The sequence below is a fragment of the Heterodontus francisci genome, chromosome 6 (assembly GCF_036365525.1).
Source record: "Heterodontus francisci isolate sHetFra1 chromosome 6, sHetFra1.hap1, whole genome shotgun sequence".
Taxonomy (NCBI): domain Eukaryota; kingdom Metazoa; phylum Chordata; class Chondrichthyes; order Heterodontiformes; family Heterodontidae; genus Heterodontus; species Heterodontus francisci.
This window is the reverse complement of record NC_090376.1, coordinates 21135857-21158342: the sequence shown is the minus strand read 5'-3', so window position 1 is coordinate 21158342 and position 22486 is coordinate 21135857. Positions and strand designations below refer to the sequence as shown.

General features: G+C 46.2%; 1 protein-coding gene across 3 annotated transcripts in view; it reads right to left on the bottom strand.

Annotated features, from left to right (window-relative positions):
• Positions 1 to 22486, bottom strand: part of oca2 (oculocutaneous albinism II) — a 546813-nt gene that overhangs the window by 483747 nt on the left and 40580 nt on the right. For all 3 annotated transcript variants that reach the window (XM_068032789.1, XM_068032790.1, XM_068032791.1), the window contains exon 2: positions 22202 to 22472. In XM_068032789.1, the coding sequence (XP_067888890.1) occupies positions 22202 to 22455 (254 nt within the window). In that variant the 5' untranslated portion in view covers positions 22456 to 22472. The remainder of the gene's footprint in view (positions 1 to 22201; positions 22473 to 22486) is intronic.

Genomic DNA, 22486 nt, shown 5'->3' with positions numbered 1-22486 from the left:
GAGAGAATTGAACAGAGTCCTTACAGGAAACAGAGTGGGAGGAAGTTTAGTCAAGGTAGTTACGGGAGTTGGTGAGCTTATAGTGAATGTTGCTCGATAGCCTATCCCCAGAAATGGAGATAAAGAAGTCGAGGAAGGGTAGAGAAGAATCGGAGATGGACTGTGTGAAGATGAGGAAAGGGTGGAAATTAGAAGTAAAGTTAATGAAATTTTCCAGTTTGGGGCAAGAGCCGGAAACAACACCAATACATTCATCGATGTACCAGAAAAAGAGGTTGAGGATAATGTAATTGCAAATGTACATCCACATAGCGCACAAGAACACACTGCAAGCATCAGGCATCCTATTTTAATGTACATATACAGGAATTGCAATGTTAGGCTCAGGCCAACCTTACCAGGATGTATCAGATACCATTCCAAAAAAGAGAGACACTATTAAAATCTACAGGAACAGACAGCCCAGCCAAACTACTCTAAACAAAATAAAACTAAGAATAACTAAATTAAAAAAGAGGTAAAATCAGGTACCATGGGATGCCAACTAGCCAGAGAAGGCACCCAGTGAACTAGTAGACACTGCAGATTGGATTTTCCTTTGTTGCTTTACTGAATCAGGAAAGATAGTTGCAAAACATAAGGGAGATTTGGGTATTGAAGCCTAGCGATGATTTCCCACCCGACCTCCATTTCCCTCCCCTTCATCTACTCTTTACCTGCCCACTGTATGTAAATGTCTAGCGGGAGGTAGCGCCTGACTGTGACGGAAACCACACTGGCCAAATGGAAACATATTCATTTCGTCATATGGAACACTATTTGAACTTTTAGTGGACATCGACATAACTTGTTTAAAAAGACCACAGAGCTGAACAGCTAACACATGGCTGCACATTTGCATTCTGAGAGACAGTTGCATAGAGAGACAATGGGAGTGCTCCCATATTCAATTAGTGGGATGGGTTTTGTCACTAATGATGATCAAAAGACATTGAGAGCCATTGTCTGTGTAAGAGCCAGCACTCCACCACAACAAACGCCACCCCCCCCCACCCTCTTTATTCTTTCTTCCCCTCTGTATCTATTTGTGTGTGCGTTTATCTCTTTTTCATGTTAGCGTGGTTGCATTGCGTATTTTTAGTAATTTTAAATCAGTTAGCGTGTTATGGTTAATAAACTTACCTCTTTCTTGTTTAAACCTAAGAAATCGTGTCTGATTGGTTCATTTACAATTACAATTAGAGAGCAGTGAGCAAGGAGGTGAAGCTAAAATCACTGTGTTGTAAAAAGTTAAACCCTGTTATGGCCAAACCAGGATAGGGGCCAGAGGGGAGCTGGAGACCCCTTCCTCACCCGGTCATAACACTGACAGACAGGCAGATTTTGCTATAATAAAAGCAAAATACTGCCAGTTCTCTTCCAGGAATGCCTACCTTGAAGAAGTTCTGCTCTTCTGTCCGACGGGATTTTCGTTTGTCTCTTTCACCTTGTTCACCTTCATTGCGTTCTGAAGAAGGGTCACTGGCCTGAAACGTTAACTCTGCTTCTCTCTCCACAGATGCTGCCAGACCTGCTGAGTATTTCCAGCGTTTCTTGTTTTTCAGACAGATTTTGCTGCTTGTCACTGTTATCTCCACTAAGCCCAGAGGCCACCATGTGAGGGATGGCTGTAATGATGGCAGTGGTAAGTTCCCCAAGTTGCTGGATGGAGACAGTGCATCTAATAGTGGTCTCCTCTCCTTCCATATAAGAATTTTAGACCTTTTAGACCCCAACATCTTCAGGTGCTACACAGCATTCCCTCTTGGTGGCAGAGATCTCACTGGGGATCTGTTCTGCACACATAATGAGGCCTGACCCAGGAAAAGGAACGGTTTTACAAAGGGATGAAAGCAACTGTCGCGTCCCACCAATTTTCTTTTTATTTGATCTTGGGATTTGGGTGACACACCCCTAGTTGCCCTGACAGCATTAAACATCAATCACGTAGCAGGGACCTGGGGTGGCACATCTCTTCCTGAAGGATATTAGTGAACCAGTTGGACTTTTATGACAATCCACCAGCTTTCATGGCCATTTTTCTGCCAGAAGCTCACAAAATTATCAGATCATTAAATTCATCTTTACAACTTGCCCTGGTGGTATTATGAACTCAGAGCTTCTGTGTTGCTGAATTACCATAATCACCAGGCTAACCTGATTATCAATCACAAAGTATCCATTCAGGTGCTTCCATCAATAAGAGTATGGAAGAAAGGAATGCAAATTTATTCTAATAACCTTTGCAACCTCAGGATGCCCCAAAGCACTTTACAGCCAATGAAGTATAGTCACTATTATAATGTAGGAAACGCAACAGCCAATTAGGGCACAGCAATGTCCCACAAACAGCAATGAGGTAATGACTAGTAATCCATTTTAACGATGTCCATTGAGGGATAAATATTGGCCAGGACACCACGAGAACTCCTTGCTCTTCTTCGTATAGTGCCGTGCAATCTCTTACATCCATGTTTTATACTTCTATATTCCCACCACAAATACAAGATATGACTTCTGCATTGGATTTGTCATTACATGAATAGTATTATTACCCATGTTTTTCCTCACCTCCAGCCTCCAATCACACTTTCTCCATCACAAACCTTTTAGTCTTTGCCTGTTGTCAATATTACCGTGGTCAGTGCCCACCTGGAATTTTCTCTCTGGTTCCTCCCAAACCCCAGGCCTACCAACTCATCCTGCTCCCTGCATCCTAAATCGAAAAAGTATTACATTGGGCAGGATTTTCAGAAGCCTATGGGGGCAGTAACTGAGCCAGGTGGGCAGGTAATTTCACGCCACTGATCAGCGTGCTAGTTTGCTGGCACCACCCCGCCTTCGAGCCATTTCCGGGAAGGCAAGGTCGGGGACAGAACGGTACCTGCCCGTAATCGGTGGGTAGCCAACTGAGGTAATTAAGGGACCTAATAAGGCTCCCTCCCATGCCGACTGGAATTTTTTAGCCAGCAGACGGGCTCCACACAGCAGCCAAAACACAGCTCGTTAAACAGGGCAGCCTCCCAGCAGGAAGGGGCTGGCCGCGTTTCGTTCTGCTAGGAAACCCCCCACCCCCCAAGGCCCCCGCACCTGTCCTAGCCATCAAGCCACAGCTAAAGCCGCTGGCCATCGAGTGGAGCGGTTGCCGCTCCGCAATCATGTCCAGGCAGTGGTGGCCTTTTTTAAAATTAAATGTTTTCATCTGGTCTTCAGAGGGCACCTTCATTGTGCAGGTATCAGCAACTGGAAGATTTCCTCTTGGCCCTCCTACCTCGGGAGCCTTAACTGTAAGGCAAGCATGCTCTCCGACCACTAATTGGCTAATCCAGCAAAACTCTCTGCCGGTTTACAGCTTCCGTCATGGGGCAGGGTCAGGACCCGTAATTGGCCCTGATGTCGGGGTCGCGACCCAAAACGGAAATCCTGCCCATTGTCTCCTATTCTAACTCTTTTTCCAAAGCTTTGAAATTGTGGAACTCCTTACCTCCCTCAGTGCTTCCTTTCACCTCCAATCCTCATGCGCTGAAACCTCAGGTTTGGCATCATGATCTTGATTTATCTCACCTTACCTCCTTCACTGTTTCTGACCACTTGGACCAGAATAGTACTTCCCCATCTTGTACATTGCTATGTCCCTGTTCTATTTAGCCCGCACCAGGGGGTCTCACCCAGTACAAAAATAACTGTTCATAAATACATTACTTCATGTGCAGTCACACTGCCTGAAAAAGATTGAGATAAAGCCAGGATTTTGCTGTGCGCATCATTCATTTTTTTTTATTAATGATGAATCATCCTGATTGAATCCACAGTTGAAGTAAGCACTCACGCAATAAATAGTTCACGGTTGTATTGCAGGATCTGTAATTGTCTTCAATTCCCTCGCACAATTTGTGCAGAAAACTCTAATGGAAGTTGTGTGCGCTTGCTGTAATAACCTGGAGCTGGTCCCAGTAAGAATAGAAAGATTTGATTGCTGGAAAATGAAAATGATTACCGCTTTTGGCAATGCCAATAAGACGTTGCTGCAGCCTTTAGGGAGCTGCTTAAAAAAATATGTCCTACTCTGAATGATGAGAAATTAAGGTGTCAGCAGTGGAAACACTGAAGGCCACAAAGTTCAGCTCCAAAACGCTACTGGTTTCAGTGCAGTGGGAGCCAGATGATGAAAGAAATGCGGGGTGTCCACTCCTGATGATTTCCGACTCAGCCCGTACTGATTGCTATGTTTTGAAAGGTGATAGCACGGGCGCCCTGTGCGTGCAACGGAGGTGGGCAGCATGGCAGATCGGGACGTCAGTCAACGTCTCACGCTGATTTGGTGCCCAACCTGCCATTTTGGACCTTGTCAGCCCTGTTAATGCGCACGTGTTCAGTTGCATGAGGCTCCACCCCCACCATTGTTATTTAAAGACGTCACCATTCAACTTTCAGGTGAGGTGCTTTTGATTATCTCTTCGCTGCAGAGTTAAAGTACTGGCTACTGCGCTGTTGGAGGGGTTGGCAATTTTTTTCCAGTCAGGAGGGAGTGATGCTGGACCTTCGGAAGGAGTGGTGTGATTTTGAAAGGCCTTTTACACCACTTTTTCACAGTCATGCGGGGCTATAGTTACACTTCCTCTTGGGTTGCAGCATCAGACGGAGATGGAGCAAAAGCAGCAGAGAGGAGACGCTGTTCTCAGGGGGAGGAGAAAGAGGGATCACAGCGGAGGCCTTACCCATCTAGGGTCTTGGGAGACCACTGCTCCCACCTCCACCTCAGCCAGGAGTAGCATCTGTGGCAGCTACGCTTCACCAAGGAGCTGGTCACAAAACTGCATCACTCCCTCAAACAGGACCTATGCTGCAGAGCAGGGTGAGGACAGCACTGCCAGTGGCCCTCAATTTCTGTTCTAACACATCAGAACACAGCTGGAGCTGGCTACATCATGAACATATCTCAGTTCACTGTGCATCACTGCATCAGGGAGGTCACTGAGGCCCTGTATGCAGTAGAGGGGTCGTCATAGCCTTGTCTCTAAGCAAACAGAAGCTGAAGGAGTGGGCCCTTGGCATTGTCTGGTTAGTAGGCTTGCCCATGGCGCAGGGATCCATCGGCTGCAGGCAAGTAGCCTTGTGGGCGCCATATCTCAACGGGGAGATGTACCAGGACCACAAAGGGTTCCACTCACTGTACCTGCAGTTGGTGCGCGACCATGCCCGGACTATCAAGTTGGTGAATGCTCGCTACCCTGGCAGCAGTCAGGATACTTTCCTCCTGAGTCAGTTAGCTGTTCCAACCATCTTTCCACCACCATGTCGCACAAAAGGTGGCGGCTCGGCCACGAGCCTCATGACTCTACTCAACCACCCTACAATCACAGCCATACTGCAACTAGGAATGTTGTAGAGCAGACCATCGATATCCAGAAGCAACAGTTCCACTGCCTGGACTATTCAAGGAAAATTGCAGTACTCACTGGAATGGATCTCCTGACTTGTGATACTCTGTTGCATTCTCCACAATGTCATGAGGGCACAGCCCTTTCCAGCCGGGCTTCAGGGGAAGGAGGAAGCGGAGGAGAAGGTGGAGGCGGAGGAGAAGGAGGAAGCGGAGGAGAAGGAGGAAGTGGAGGAGGCATCGGGACATCATTATTCCAGACGGACTGACTGTGGCCATCTCATTAGACTCCAGTTCCCCTGAAAAAGTTCACAGGTCATTGATGCTGTACATTTCTCTATCTTACCATCCCAGTTATGAACCAACACAGCATCCTCTTAACTTAAATCCTGAAATAAAGGTCACCACAAAACAACCATTCCATACCAATCTTATCCAACAACACTCCCAATAATACATACAACACTCAACTATTCACCCTTATGCTTTCTCTTAGTGCCGATATTGAAGGTGCCCTACCTACCCTGGTGCTCCCATGCAGTGCTATCCTTATGGCTGCAGCACGGCTGGTGGAAGGCTGCTGCCTAGAACCTGCAGGATGCCCTCAAACAGCTCTAGTCCTTGAGAACTGCTTTTGACCACCTCAGCATGGGTGGCAGCAGCCTGAGCTGACTGGCTGACTGCAGGGTCACTGGCAGAGTAGCAGTAGCGGGAGCATGAATGCTGTCATCCTGAGTGGGGACAGCAGGTTGTAGCAGCACGGAGCCACTGTCACTCCCCCAGGGCAACGCCTCAGCAATCCTAGTAAGCTGCTGGAGCATAGATTACTGGGTTGCTGTAAGATCCTGTAAGCCGCTTTGTGCGCTGGCATCTGCAGCCATGATGACAGCGATCTGAGCTTCCACTGCAGCACTGAGATGTTGGGTATCTTCTGCCTGCGCTGCAATCGATGCTACAACATCGGCCACCAGATGCTGCATCACAACTGGGTCCACAAGTGTTCTTATGGAGTTGGCCACCACTTGCACGCTAGAAAGGATGGGCTCCAAACTCTGAGCAAAGCCCTGGACCAAGTTGGAGAAGGGCCACTCCATGTCAGTGACAAGAGGCCTGCTGGCAGGCCTGCCAATGCACCAAGCATTTTGGGGTCCAAGCCATCCTATTGATATTCTCATCCTAGTCCTCTACAGCAGAACATATCTGCCACCTCACCCTCCAGAGAGCTGGTGCACAGGGTCTCCTTTCCCCCTGACCTTGCTGCAGCCCACTTAGACCCGGTGACTCACCACGTGCAGATCCCACCTCTACACTTCCTTCTAAGGTACATGCAGTGCCAGTATCTGAGCTGGTGGCTGCAAGTTTTGGATCAAGTGAAGGTGCTTCGTCCTCAGAGGTGTGCTCTTCCTCTGGGTCTTCATGCTCAGATACCACTGGCTGGCCAGGGGGAAATTTTGGGTATCTGAAAATATAAATGAATGGGTGGGTTGGTGTGAGGGATGGAGGGGTGGAGTGAGGGATGGAGGGGTGGAGTGAGGGATGGAGGGGTGGAAGGCTACACAATCTGCAGCTTATATCTCATACCAAATTGTCGGATGAGGGTGTAGTGGGATTGGAGAAGGTGTACAAGTCAGGATCGTACCATCATGCCGAATGGTTTCACCGATGCCACTTGCCACAGACACAATGGTAGCTGTGCCAATGATGCCAAGCACCTTCTCCTCCACGAAGGTGAAGACATGAGCTCAATGGGCCGAATGGCCTCCTGCTGTGCCGCAAATGACTGTATGGGGGGTTGAATATCACGCTCTCTCCTGTGGCGGGTTTGGAGGCAGGGACAGCATAAAATCAGATGCGATGGTGGTGGAGGTGGGGGTTCCTGCCACCACCAAAATTTAGTCCAGGGAAGGAAAGTCTGTCACCACATGGGAAGCACGGCACGAAAACCATGCAGGCTGCTTCCCAGCTCCGGGGAGGGCTGGAGTGGGGAGCCGCTGAGAGCCACCCCCTGCCCTTACTACCAACTCCCCTACAACCCCCTTCCACGCAACCCTGACCCCACAAGACCCACCCCCCACTCTGACCTACCTGTGACCTGGATCCAGCGACACTCGTCGGCTTCCGGTAGGTGCTCCTCCAGCAGCAGCCACCACTTCTGCAGCGGCACTGCAGCTGCCAGCCTCTGATTGGCTTGCAGCTCTCCAAGGGCGGGACTTCCAGCAACAGGGTCCTTGATCTTGTGAAAGGCCCACCGCTGTCCACTTAAGTGCCCAATTGGCACTAAATTCAGCGAGCCTTCTGGAGAAGAGGCAACACGGGAATCTTGGCGTCACTTTTTCCGGACATTGAGACCCCGTCACCAGAACAAAATCCCAGCCTACGACTCTATGACATACAGCATGCTGGTTCTCTGCTGCTTCCTCCTGTTATGCATCATCTTGTCCTGCAAGGCTGACAGTGATTGTGTTGCAATGTGTTTGGGCGATGTGCCTGCCATAGCTGAATAGCTGGCAGTATGTAGAAGCTGCAAGATGTGGGTTTGAGGATAGCAGCAGTGTGAGGGTGAGGCGGAGCATCTGAGTATGAGGCAGGAATCCTCATTGTTGAGATTGTAAGTGATGGGGGATGTGATGCATTGAGCAATGTATGAGGTTGCTAGAAGATGATATTTGAAAATGCATTCACTGACCTTGACCACTCATGTGAGGGAGAAAAGAACAGGATACATTGTTGGGATTAGATGAAGAGGGTTGGGAGGACATTTGTGTGCAGCATAAACACTGGCATGGACCTGTCGGGCTGAATGGCCCGTTTCTGTGCTTTATGGTGTGATCCTGGTTAAGGTCCCAGGCTTGACTCCTGGTTTGGGTTCAGTTAGCTGTATTTAAATAGTCATTTAGTAGTACAGAACTTGAGTATTGCTGAAAATAGAGACATGTTGTCGAAGCTTTTCGTCTTGCACTCATCAGGACAATACGCAAGAATAACCAATGTAAGGGAAACAACAACTTATACTACCTGAGAAGAGTGTGCTAATTGATTGGTAGAGGCGTTGCCATGGAGAATGCACCAGTTTACAGTGACTGACAGTCAACTGCCAAGTTGTTATTTTCCCTTACATTAGCTGTATTTAGTCAGGGTGATAGTGGGCATTCTGGAAGAGGACTGAGAAAGCAGAAGGGGTTAGAAACATCAGCCTGGGTTCCCACTGTTACACGACTGGACTCAGTGGTGCTGCACCTCATGGTCAACCAGCTTACCAATACTCACTGCATACGTTCACACGTGAACATTCAGCAATGTGAGAGGTGCATTTTGGAACAGTATCTCCGCATAGGTTAGAGTTTTGAGCAGAGCAGAAAACAGGGGGAAATCCTCTTCACATTCTTTTGTGTCATGTGCAACAAACACAATAGGGGTTATTTTAACCTAACCTGCCCAGCGTCTGCAAATATTACTGCATTTACTTTCGAGAGGTTGGTTCACCTGTAGTTGATATCTTTTCTCACAGTTTTGTGCCAGCAGCTGTTCAGGGAGTAGTTCCAACAACCAGGAGAACGTCAGTGAGCAGATGGGAAACTGAGGACAGGGAAGAGAGGTAACCGAGGACAGGAGAGCAATTTGCGGAGGGATAGGGGGGTTGAGGGAGGGAGCCAGAGGTGGGAGGGACTTACAAATAGTAATACTGGTAAAAACTCAGACTTTCCTCATAAACAATCCTTATCCCCATGGAATAAAAACAGAAAACGTTGGACATACTCAGCAGGTCAGTCAGCATCTGTGGAGAGAAAAACAGAGTTAACATTTCAGGTCAATAACCTTTCCCAGTGCTGATGAAGGGTCACAGACCTGAAACGTTAACCCTGTTTCTCTCTCCACAGACGCCAGTATTTCCAGCACTTTCTGTTTTGCTTTCAGATTTCCAGCATCCGCAGTATTTTGCTTTTCTACCTCCATGGACTCTGGCTTAGATCTGAGCTCAGTGTTAAGGTGAGAGCCAGGGTCCGAGGTAATCGAAACCGGCTCAAACTGAAAACCAAACCAAGAGGTGGCACAGGAGGGCAGAGGACTAGGTGTTTGGGCCATTTTGGACAGGACATATGGTCCTAAACTCAACTCAGCACCAACACTTCTGTAGCCTTCCCTGGGGATAGACTCAATAAAGGTATGTTTTTGCAGAATGAGAGAAATTACAGTACAAGGAGGTTATTCAGCACCCAGTGCCTGTGCTGGTGCTGGCACAGAACCCCATTCCCCATCCAGATCCATTGATATTCCTCCTTTTTAGCATTTATCCTATTCCCCTTTAAATGATGGTCTAGTTTGCCTCAATAGCCAGCTGTGATGAAGCATTCCACTATCTAATAGCACTGAGTGAAAGTAGCTTCCTTCTCACTTCTCCCTTGGTTCTACCAGTGGGAATTCACGGTCTTCGTTGAGGAAATTTCCTAGGTCATTGACTGCTGCAGATCGTTCCCACATCCCTGACTTGTCCAGCTGCAGCACACGCTACCAGGTTCCATTCCCTCTCCTCCCCTCTCTGTGAAAATCAAGGCCAGAAATTCTGGCATGCATGACAAGCTAACAGAACGACCAGAAAAGAAAAATATGGCAGCTGATTGCCATTAATCACCAGCAAGAGGTTTATCCATCATAAGGTGCATTTGCAGAGTTTTGAAACAATTCATCTGCCCCGCCCCACATTAACAGTCTTCCAGGCTGCTTAAACAGTCCGAAAAATACTCTTGCATGCAGGGGTCTGCAACCTACAGCTCCAGCAAGGTTAAAATCTCATTTGCAGCTCCCAACCTTTTCCAGTTGGATCACATTAACATGAATTAAGCCTAAAAAAAAGTCAAGAAAAGTAAGAACTGTGTTTTTATTATGGGGATAAGACTATTCGTTATGCTGCACTTTACTGTTTGAAGTGATTATTTTAATGAAAAACATCATCTAAATAAACCAATGTGATGGAATCCTCATGTGCAGATCTATTGGGGGTTATGGTTTTGGATTCAAAGCGTGTTTTTTTGAGACAGACCCTAATTTGAAAGTGAAATTAAACGCCTCAATGTTCTGGGAGGTCAAAACCAGGTTAAACAAACAAACAGATTTTTTTAACCAGAGACATGTGATTGGAGCTTAGGTTTCAGTTTCACAAGAGGAGTCTGGGGTGTTGAAGCCAGCTGTAAAGCTGGAAGCTGTTGTTTAAAGAGACAAACTGGGAGCTGTTGGTTTTAAAAAGACAAACTCTTTGAATTGGAATCTGTTTTCTGGGAGCTGACCTTTGGAAAATATAAGTTGCTACCTTTATTTCTGGTGCCTTAAAGAGTTACCAGTGAAGTTACCAGGACTGTTGTGAGAAAAACCACATAAGTTCCAGAAGGGTGCACAGTTTTGGTGGAGGTGACAGCAGTGAGGTTCAGATTGCAGAGAAACTGCCATCGAGTGGAAATCGGCATTTGTATCTTGGGAGGTGGAATCTAGAGATCTACTTGAAACATTCAAAGACCTGAAGGACTTTGTGACAGTTCGGCATCATCTTGCTGAAAGGACTGCCAAAGGACTTGTGAGATACAACCTTGTTGCATCTGATAATTAATGTGTAACGTTTAAGATTTATATTGACCATGATTTAACTGTTAGTTCATGCTTAATTTATGTTGGTTTTGGTTTGAGTGATAGAGTAAAAATAACCACAGTAAAAAGACAAAAGGCACAGAGAGTTAACTGATGAGTGCAACAAAAATTGACAAAAGTACTGGATAGTAATAATGTAGACAACAGATTTAAAACCTGATTTACACATTTGAAAGATCCTATAATATTTGGGGTCCATAAGATTGATTTAGTAGAATAAAACAGGGCGGCACAGTGGTGCAGTGGTTAGCACCGCAGCCTCACAGCTCCAGAGACCCGGGTTCAATTCTGGGTACTGTCTGTGTGGAGTTTGCAAGTTCTCCCTGTGTCTGCGTGGGTTTCCTCCGGGTGCTCCGGTTTCCTCCCACCGCCAAAGACTTGCAGGTGATAGGTAAATTGCCCCTAGTGTAGGTAGGTGGTAGGGCATATGGGATTACAGTAGGGTTAATATAAAATGGGCACAGACTCGGTGGGCCGAAGGGCCTGTTTCAGTGCTGTATCTCTAAATAAAAAATAAATAAATATAAATAAAAACCAGGCTTTTTCTCCAACCTGGGCTTAGCGACAGAGTAGGGAGAGAGCGAGAGGGAGGCAGAGAGAGAGAGGTGGAGAAAGGGAGAAAAAGGGAGAGGGATAATAAAAAGAGAGAGAGAAGAAGAAACAGGAGAGAGGGGAGGGAGAGAGAGATGAGAGTGAGGGGGATAGGGAAAGGGAGAAGGGGGAGAGAGAGACGAGAAAGAGGGTGAGAGGTGGAAAGAGGGAGACAGGGAAAGGGGCAGAAAAAGAGAGAGAGGGAGAGGGAAAGAGGGTGAGAGAGGTGTAATATTACTTGTCCCTTAAGTTCTAAGACTCACAGGACTACAAGTAATATCCAAAATAAATGTGGGTTTTATTATAACTGAACTGGAACATGTATATATACAAATGGTTACTGCACGAGCTCGATTTGAACACCTCTCACTCTGCTGGGCATCACTCACAACTCCCCGGTCATGTGCGACCCAACATCACTTCCTCTGATGATCTTCACTTACGGTTCTTAAGGTTGTCCAACAGCATCACCCTTTTTCCAAAGATGAAAACATACGTACAATAAACTGATGTTGTGGCTCGGACAAACTATACATGAGTAAACAAAATGCTATTTGTAGGTAAGCAGATTTAACGCTCTGAAACGTAAAGGAGGTAGCTGATTGTTGTGAGTCTCTTCCCAGAGTTCAGCTTATCTTGATGAATCCCTTCAGATTCTGGTGACTCAGCCTCTGGTTAGCATGTTCTTCCTTAGTGTCTGCCCCATCACCAGAATATCATCAACTATACAGATATAGCCTGGGACGTTTTCCATTATCCCCTCCATGTATTTTTGTAAAACGGTAACTGTCTGAAGCAGCATCTCCCAAATGGTCTTCTTGGCTAAGTGGATAGACCAGTAGCCATGTTTCGCATCAAGTTTTGAAAAAAATACTTGGCACCAGTAAAATTAGGAATCAGCTCCAGGGTCAGGACTTTATGTGGGCATCTCTTGAGGGCTAAATTCAGTCGTCGCAGGTCTAAGCAAATCTGGAGATTGCTGTCTTTCTTCAGCACGCAGGTAATGGAGCTGCATCAGTTGGAATGCCAGTGCACTCGGCAGATGACTCCATTGTGTTCCATCCCATCCAGCTCCACTCAAGCTTCTCTTGAATGTGCACACTGCACTTCCTTCACACGTCGATGGTAGGAACTGCATCCTGCCTCGTGTGCAATATGGCATCACCCTTGAAATCACCGATTGCATCAAACCTGTTTGGTAAAGTAGTTTCATATCTCTGGCCAACTCAATGTACGCCGTATTGCAACCTTCTGTAGCTTTTGGTGTGGTGCTGACCTCGTGTATTGTGACATTTCATAAATCTTGACTGACCGGGAGTTCTGCTGCTCCAGTAGTGTCTACAATGTAAAAGATTTGTGGTAGACATTTGGAGCTCTCATAAGTAAGTTATCATACCAATGCAGTTGATTGTAGTCAGTCAACCTAGCTGTGGTGGGTTGCACCATAGATTCCCATTTCTTTGAGTACATGTCCTTCAGTGTACGGAGGGACAGCACCGTGGTACAGGGAGTCATTCAAGTGGGGGGAGAAAAGAAAAATGTAGTCGTAATCAGGGATAGTATAGTTAGGGGCATAGACACTGTTCTCTGTGGCCAGGATCGAGAGTCCCAAAGGCTCTGTTGCCTACTTGGTGCCAGGGTTCGGATAACTCATCTGGGCTGCAGAGGAACTTGGAGTGGGAGGGGAAAGATCCAGTTGTCGTGGTCCACGTAGGTACCAACAATATAGGTAGAATGAGGATAGAGATTCTGCTGAGGGAATATGAGCAGCTAGGGGCTAAATTAAAAAGCAGAACCAAAAAGGTAATAATCTCTGGATTACTACCTGAGCCACGAGCAAGTTGGCAAAGGATTACTTCCTTCGATTGAAGAGATAAATGCGCAGCTCAAAGATTGGTGTGGGAGAAATGGGTTTGAATTTGTGGGACATTGGCACCAGTACTGGGGAAGGAGGGAGCTGTTCCGATGGGACGGGCTCCACCTGAATCACGCTGGGACCAGAGTCCTGGCGAATCGCATAACTAGGGCTGTAGATAGGGCTTTGCACTAAATAGTGGGGGGAGGGTTCAGTTGCATGGAAAAACAGGAAGTTAAAGGAGAAGGTAGGAGTGCAGGTTAGTGGTGAGGCTGATTGTTACCAAACTGCAAGAAGTATACTGATTAAACCAGAAGAGAAAAATAATAAACAGGCGAATAAAGCATCAGCGCTGAGGGACAGGTTAGGGGGTATAGCCCAAATAAGAGTTCTATATACAAATGCACGGAGTGTAAGGAATAAACTAGATGAGCCGCAGGCGCAAATTCAAATGGAAGATTATGATGTGGTGGCCTTTGCAGAAACGTGGCTGCAGGATAGTCGGGACTGGGAACTAAATATACCTGGTTATAAAGTTTACAGGAGGGACAGGGAAAATAGCAGAGGGGGTGGAGTAGCCTTACTGATTAGAAATAATATCACCTCATTGGTGAGGGAGGATATAATGAGGGGAAAACATCCAGTGGAGACCTTATGGGTGGAATTGAGGGACAGAAAAGGATCTAAAACTGTAATAGGTGTTGTGTATAGACCCCTTGGTAGCAGTTCTGAGGTGTTAGATTGTATAAATGCACAAATTAGGCAAGTGTGTAACAAAGGCAGAGTAGTGTTACTGGGGGATTTTAACTTACACATAGATTGGGAGAGGCAGACTAACACCTGTCAGAAAGGTGGTGAATTTCTGGAATGTGTCCGGGATAGTTTCCTACAGCAATATGTCCTAGATGTAACAAGGGGACAGGCAATATTAGATTTAGTTATGAGTAATGAGCTAAATTTAATTAGTAGCCTAACTGTGTGTGAACATTTATCAAATAGTGATCACAACATGATCGAATTCAAGGTAGCGTTTGAAAGTGAAAAGCACGAATCAGCTATTAGAATTTTAGACTTGGGTAAGGCTGACTTTACTGGGATGAGACAGAGACTGTCCACGGTAAACTGGGTAGATCTGTTAATGGGTCAAATGACTGAAGAACAGTGGAGAATATTTAAAGAAACATTTAATAAAATGCAGAGCAAGTATTTACCCCTGAGAGGAAAAAGCACCACTTCACAGAAAAAACAGCCATGGACAACTAAAGAGATTAGGGATAGCATAAAACAAAAAGAAAGGGCTTACAAAAATGCAAAACACAGCACAGATCCGGCCGAATGGGATCGATACAAAGACCAGCAAAGGGTCAAAAAGTAGCTTATCAGAGCCACCAAAAGAGATTATGGAAGGAAACTTGCAAGGGACATCAAAATCAATAAGAAGAAATGTTATAGTTACATAAAGGGCAAGTGGGTGGTCAAGAGCAATGTAGGCCCACTAAAAGCTGAAAATGGAGATATTGTCATTGATAATGGGGAAATGGCAGACATGTTGAACAATTACTTTGCCTCAGTATTTACAGTTGAAAAGGAGGATAACTTGCCGGAAGTCCCGAAAAAATTAATAGCCGATAGGGGACAGGGACTTAATACAATTAACGTAAGTAAATCATCAGTAACAAGGAAATTAATGGAACTAAAGAGTGAGAAATCCCCAGGACCTGACGGTTTCCATCCGAGGGTGTTAAAGGAAGTAGGGGAGCACATTGTAGATGCCCTAACTATAGTCTTTCAGAGTTCCCTACATTCAGGAGTGGTCCCTCTGGATTGGAAAGTTGCACATGTCACTCCACTTTTTAAGAAGGGTGAAAGGGGGAACCAAGGAAACTACAGACCAGTTAGCCTGACATCTGTGGTGGGCAAGTTGCTGGAGTCTATAATCAAGGATAGGGTGACTGAACACCTTGAAAATTTTCAGTTAATCAGGGACAGCCAGCATGGATTCATGACGGGAAAGTCATGCCTGACAAATCTCATTGAATTTTTTGAAGAGGTGACTAAGGTAGTGGACAGGGGAGTGTCTATGGATGTTATTTATATGGATTTCCAAAAGGCATTTGATAAAGTCCCACATAAGAGACTGTTAACTATGGTAGAAGCTCATGGAGCTGGGGGGCAAATTATTGACATGGTTAGGAGGTTGGTTGAGTGGTAGACGACAGAAAGTGGGGATAATGGGTAAGTACTCCGATTGGCAGGATGTAACTAGTGGTGTCCTGCAGGGATCTGTGTTGGGGCCTCAATTATTCACATTATTCATTAACGACTTGGATGATGGCATAGTAAGTCAGCCTCAAGAAAACGAATATCGTGGGACAGGACGTCAGAAATGCTCCATCCATCAATATCAGTGACCACACTCTGGAAGTGGTTCAAATGTTCACCTACCTAGGCTCAGCTATCACCAGTAACCTGTCTCTCGATGGAGAAATCAACAAGCGCATGGCAAAAGCTTCCACTGCTATGTCCAGACTGGCCAAGAGAGTTTGGTAAAATGGCGCACTGACACAGAACACAAAAGTCCAAGTGTATCGAGCCTGTGTCCTCAGTACCTTGCTCTACGGCAGCGAGGCCTGGACAACATATGTCAGCCAAGAGCAAAGCCTCAATTCATTCCATCATTGCTGCCTCCGGAGAATCCTTGGCATCAGGTGGCAGGACCGTATCTCCAATGCAGAAGTCCTCGAGGTGGCCAACATCCCCAGCATATACACCCCACTGAGCCAGCGGCGCTTGAGATGGCTTGGCCATATGAGCCACATGGAAGATGGCAGGATCCCCAAGGACACATTGTACAGTGAGCACGTCACTGGTATCAGACCCACCGGCCGTCTATGTCTCCGCTTTAAAGACGTCTGCAAACGCGACATGAAGTCCTGTGACATTGATCACAAGTCGTGGGAGTCAGTTGCCAGCGATCGCCAGAGCTGGCGGACAGCCATATAGGTGGGGCTAAAGTGTGGCGAGTCGAAGAGACTTAGCAGTTGGCAGGAAAAAAGACAGAAGCGCAAGGGGAGAGCCAACTGTGTAACAGCCCCAACAACCAATTTTATCTGTAGCACCTGTGGAAGAGTCTGTCACTCTAGAATTAGCCTTTATAACCACTCCAGGCGCTGCTTCACAAACCACTGACCACCTCCAGGCGCTTACCCATTGTCTCTCAAGACAAGGAGGCCAAAGAAGAAGAAGAAGAATTGTCTTAATGATCCTGATTTTTATAAATATAGAACTTTTACAGGTCATATTTTTCACAGACATGCTCCTTTTGTTTCCCTTTTAAGACAGATTCAGTACCTGCCCCTTCAAGAGTGATAGACTATAGCTTTCATTGTTTGTACAAACAGGCTCTTTGTTGGCACAGCTGTTTGATTTTTTTAGAACTGTGAACTGCCATTTCTTCTATACATATTAGTTTTTTTAAGCAGCCTAGAGCTTGCAATACTAGCAGCTGCCACAACCAGGCTTTCATATCAAGCTCGACCTCCCGTGGTTCTGTCGAGTTCTTCCCACTCTCTTGGGCTCAGGCCCTGCCAAAAAGTAAAAAAAGGGAAAGGTAAAACAGTAATGGTTTTACTGCTTTTAAAATTTTTGACCCACTGCCAAATAGGTGAAAGCTCTGATGTCCTGGCAAATTGCCTGCTATACTCAGAGTTCCAACCTCCCCGGGACCTGTCTGTATCCTGGCTCACTGCAGTGTTGTGGGGTCTCTTGCTCGCTGGTCTCCTGCAAGATTTTGAGCCACTCAGGTACTCAGCTAGACAGCTTGCTGTTCTTTGTTCTCCCACTTGATATATTCTTCAGGAAAGGTCAAAAATTGCCACAATGTGATGTTTGGTAGTCTTCAGAAAAAATAATTGATCCCACCACTGCCGCCATATAATAATAATTGGGTGTGTATGTGATCTGTTGTAAGACTCACAGGACCAAAAGTAATATCCAAAATAAAAGTGGGTTTTATTATAACTGAACGAGGCACGAGCTAGATTTGAACATCTTTCACTCTGCCGGGCTCCACCCATAACTCCCTGGTCATGTGTGACCCAACATCACTTCCACTGATGATCTTCACTTAGTTCTTAAGCTGGTCCTTCTTAAGGTCATCCCTTCTTAAGGTCATTCCACAAGAAAGGGAAGGAGAGGGAAAGGAGAGTGAGGAGAGAGAGGGAGCATGAGGAGAAAGTGGGAAAAAAGGAGGAAGGAAGGGAGAGAGAGGGAGAGATAGAGAGGGAGAAAGGAATGAGAGAGGGCTAGAGAGGGAAAGGGAGAGAAAGGGGGGTGTGAGAGAAGAAGAGGGTGAGAAAAATGGAGAGGGTCAGAAACGAGAGAGAGAAGTGCGAGGCAGGGAGAGAAAGAGAGAGAGAGTGCTTCCAAGAAAATTTGAAAGTATCCAAGAAAGTGTCATTTGCTTTCAATAAGGGAGAATTTAAGAATAAATTGTAAATGACCTTTCAGCAGTTCTGCAAAAAGGAGCCAAATATTAAGAATAAAAGTTGGAAGATTAAAAATTTTAAACCTGAATTGACCAGAAGTAAAACTTTTAAAGTATGTCAGCTGCGAGTTAATGCCTCTGTCTCTGAACCCAGGGAAGGATAAAGTAACACTAAAAGTGCACAGAGATAATGTACATGTGAGGCTAGATGAGTTCAGATGAGAAGACAACCACAGACAACCATTCCCAGAGGAGAGCTGAGCATCCTAAAGAAAGGCAATACTGCAGGAGAAAGCCCATCAAAAAGAAAAAGCTGGTCTAATTTATGTTCACATTTCAGAGGAATAGCTGAAACTTGTCAGAAGTAAGTGGAATTCCAGCACTCTCTCCCCCAAAAGGCTGTAGATGCTGGGTCAATTGAAATGTTCAGGACTGAGATCACTAGATTTTTTCATTAGGATATCAAGGGATATGAAGCAAAGGCAGGGAAATGGAGTTAACGTACAGATCAGGCATGATCAAATAGAATAGCAGAACAGGCTCAGTGGACTGAATGGCCTCTGTTATCCTGTTCCTAATGACACAGTGAATATTAATTGTAACTGTACAATTAGCCTATACTGCGATCTTGCATCTTGTTATTACGTAAACTGACTAAAACTGAGGGATTGTGATACGCATGAGTTACAGAGGTGCCTCTGCTTATCAAATCTCCATCAAGTAATAATTGAGTATTTATTGTAACTCTCAATATATTTTTTCTCAATAGTGATGGTACTGGCTGTTATCATCAATGTTGTTTAATAAAATAGTGTTATTTCATACATCTTTTGTGCCAGTGATGTCTGTCTAGTAGAAATGTGTGTCAGCCATGTTTCAGTTGGTAACACTCTTGTCTCTGAGTCAGAAGGTCGTGGTTTCAAGTCCCATTCCAGAGACTTGAGCAGAAAATCTAAGCGGACGCTCCAGTGCAGTACTGAGGGAGTGCTGCAATGTCACAGGTGCCGTGTTTCAGATGAGACGTTAAACTGGGGACCTGTCTGCTCTCTCAGGTAGAGGTAAAAGATCCCATGACACTATTTTGAAGAGGAGCAGGGAAGTTTTCCCTGGCGTCCTGGCCGATCCCTCAATCAACATCCCAAAAGCCCATTACCTGGCCGTTATTACATTGTTGTTGCGGGAGCTTGCAGTGTGCAAATTGGCTACTGCATTTCCTACATTACAACAGTGACTAGACTTTGTAAGTACTTCATTGGCTGTAAAGCACTTTGGGATGTCCTGCGGATGTGAAAGGTGCTACAGAAATCCAAGTCTTCCCCTTTTTTTTTCCACTCAGGATTGAAATGTGTCATTGTCATTGGCTTACTTTGAGCAATTGTTAATATAATTTGCAGTGGGTTATGTTCAAAGGGTAATTAAATGTCTTATAAACCTGGAACATGAGTGATGAATTCTAATCCAGTTCTCCGACATATACACATTCGCAAAGGGAGAAAGATTCACTTGATAACTTTTGATTAAAATCCCTTACATAATTTAGGGATTTAATATTCATCAACCTTGTGTTGAGCACCCCCTGACAATGCAGAATCCATATGAACCATTCCATAACAGATACCTTAACACATATTATTGCTTTCAAATTGTTCTAACATGAAGCCATTCTGTCCAAATGTGGTTAAGCTTCCAAATACAAGCATTCTCTGCTGGTGACGCTCCTGGAGAGAGTTGCATTGAGGAGTTCTTGGGCTGAATTTTCCCAGTCCTTTGGAGACGTCTTCTTGCCGCCATGGCTTATTGCCAGCAGCAGGAACCTTGGTAGTGTGGCCTGGGGAGGGGCAATTGAGCCACTTCAGTGACCACTTAAGTATCACTTTCCACCCCTGTGCTCCTGGTGGCCTCCCGGAGGGTCCTGGAGGGATGGACCCTCCTTGATGGGTGCTTCGTGACCCACTGAGGAGCTCCCTGGCAGCAATGGCTGCCCCCCCCCACCCCCCCGCAATGGAAACATTGCCATCAGTGCAGCACGAGCACCCCCGCCTCACCACCAATCACCAGGGCCTGCCTGCCCGCTCTCAGCTTTGCGCAACTAAACTCATCATTCTTTGAGGGTGCTTCACCATTTAGGCGCCCTCCTCCCTGGAGATGCAGCCTCAGCAATGGCCACCACTAGCGATAGTGCTGCTGAGGTTGACGAGTTGCCGACCTCTGATTGAGCCGGCAGCTCTTGGGGGCGGGCTACCATCCTCAATTGGATGGCGCCCCAGTGGCAGTCTCTTAATTGGCCGCGGCCGGCAAAATGCTGCCCAGGTTCCCACCGATGGCCGGAGTGGGGTCAGTTCCCGCTTTTGGTCCTGGCTGCAGGACTTGACTGTGCAAGGAAAAATTCAGCCCATTGAAATTAGCCTCAATGCAGCTGCTGAAACCAGCAGAGATGCATCCAGCGTTCCACAACAATCCAACAATGTGAACTATGTGTGGTCTTGTGCTTTTCTTTATTCATTCAGGGGATGAGCATTTCTCCTCAGAAACTGAAGCAGTTCATGTAGAAATGCAGCAAGACCTGGACAATATCCAGGCTTGGGTTGATAGGTGGCAAGTAACATTCGTGCCACACAAGTGCCAGGCAATGATGATCTCCAATAAGAGAGAATCTAACCATCTCCCCTTGATGTTCAATGCCATTACCATTGCTGAATCCCCCACTATCAACATCCTGGGGGTTTCCATTGACCAGAAACTGAACTGGACCAGGCATATAAATATTGTGGCTACAACAGCAGGTCAGAGGCTGGGAATTCTGTGGCGAGTCACTCACCTCCTGACTCCCCAGTGCCTGTCCACCATCTACAAGGCACCAAGGCACAAGTCAGGAGTGTGTTGGAATGCTCTCCACTTGTCTGGATGGGTGCAACTCCAACAACACTCAAGAAGCTCGACACCATTCAGGACAAAGCAGCCCGCTTGATTGGCACCCCATCCAGCATGTTCAACATTCACTCCCTCCACCACTGACGCACAGTCAGCAGTATGCACCATCTACAGGATGCACTGCAGCAACGTACTAAGGCTCCTTTGACAGCACCTTCCAAATCCGCGACCTCTACCACCTAGAAGGAGAGGGACAGCAGATGCATGGGAACACCACCACCTGCAAGTTCCCCTCCAAGTCACACACCATCCTGACTTGGAACTATATTGCCGTTCCTTCACTGTCGCTGGGTCAAAATCCTGGAACTCCCTCCCAGCAGCACTGCGACTCTACCTACAGCACATGGACTGCAGCAGTCCAAGAAGGCAGTTCACCACGACCTTCTTACGGGCAATTAGGAATGGGCATCAAATGCTGGCTTTAGCAGCGATGGTCACATCCCGTGAAAGAACAAAAGAAAATCTATGCTACTGCACCGCATGGTGTGTGCAAATTCACGTGTAGATCTGAGTATTGATATGGGTGCGGGTTTGGTTAGGTTCGGGTTTGAGCACAGATAGTTGAATGTGTAAATTTACTTCCTTCACGTTACCTGATTCGGTGACCCCCTCCATGCTAATTACCCAAACTATGCTGTCAGCATAGACTCAAAGTAAATAAACTAGGTCATTCCAGCTATCAAAAGACAATGTTTGCCAAGCCTATCTTTTAATCAAAGGCCAGCAATTGGAGGAGTGCCAGTGTAACAGAAGTCCAGGGGCAAGACTGTGCATTTCCTGTGGGTGGGGGTATGACATTCATATAGGACTCCTGCTGGCTCCAGACCAATGCTGGTACTTATTTGGCAGTTGGGCAAATTGAGGCCCACTTATGCTAATCCCTTTCTCAGGGCACTAAATCCATAGGAATCTGTTGGTTCAAGTCAGAAACTGTCCAGTTGAAAAACCCAACATTATGAGCACACAAACCCAAAATTATAATCAGGGCCAGTGACTGGTTGTCACTCAGATTTCCTCAGAAACCAGGGTACTCAGGTAATATGACCTAATTCAAGCTATAAGTATAGAGTTACCGTGTGTTACTTCACATCAAAATCATTAGCCCGAATTATAATTCATCTTAATGGCATAAAAATGAGGAGAGAGAATAAAGGGAATGTCCCTTTCAACCAATTGTACTCCTTTCAGATTAGGCATCACATGTGATCACAGCAGAAGTGAGTATATTAAAGATTCTTCTACATCTGCTTAACCATGTTAATAACTACGGGATCAGACTCACCGCTCCTGTTTAATGACCGGACTGAATTCCTCGCAGTATAGGGCACACGGCTCACGTGCCACAGCTCCATTCTGATAGCCACCCTGCTCTGCGTCCTCACTCGGTGCCACCCCACAAAAGCCATTGAGGAGCTTCAGGTCTCCAAAACCTCTGGGCTTGGCTGATGGCTTGAGGTGCCCATTCAAACCCATTCGAGGGGGAGCCGCCTTCTGTGCAAGTTCCACCTCAATTTGGCTTTTGTTGTCCAGGTACATCTTCTTTATGTTATGATCTACATTTTTCGTT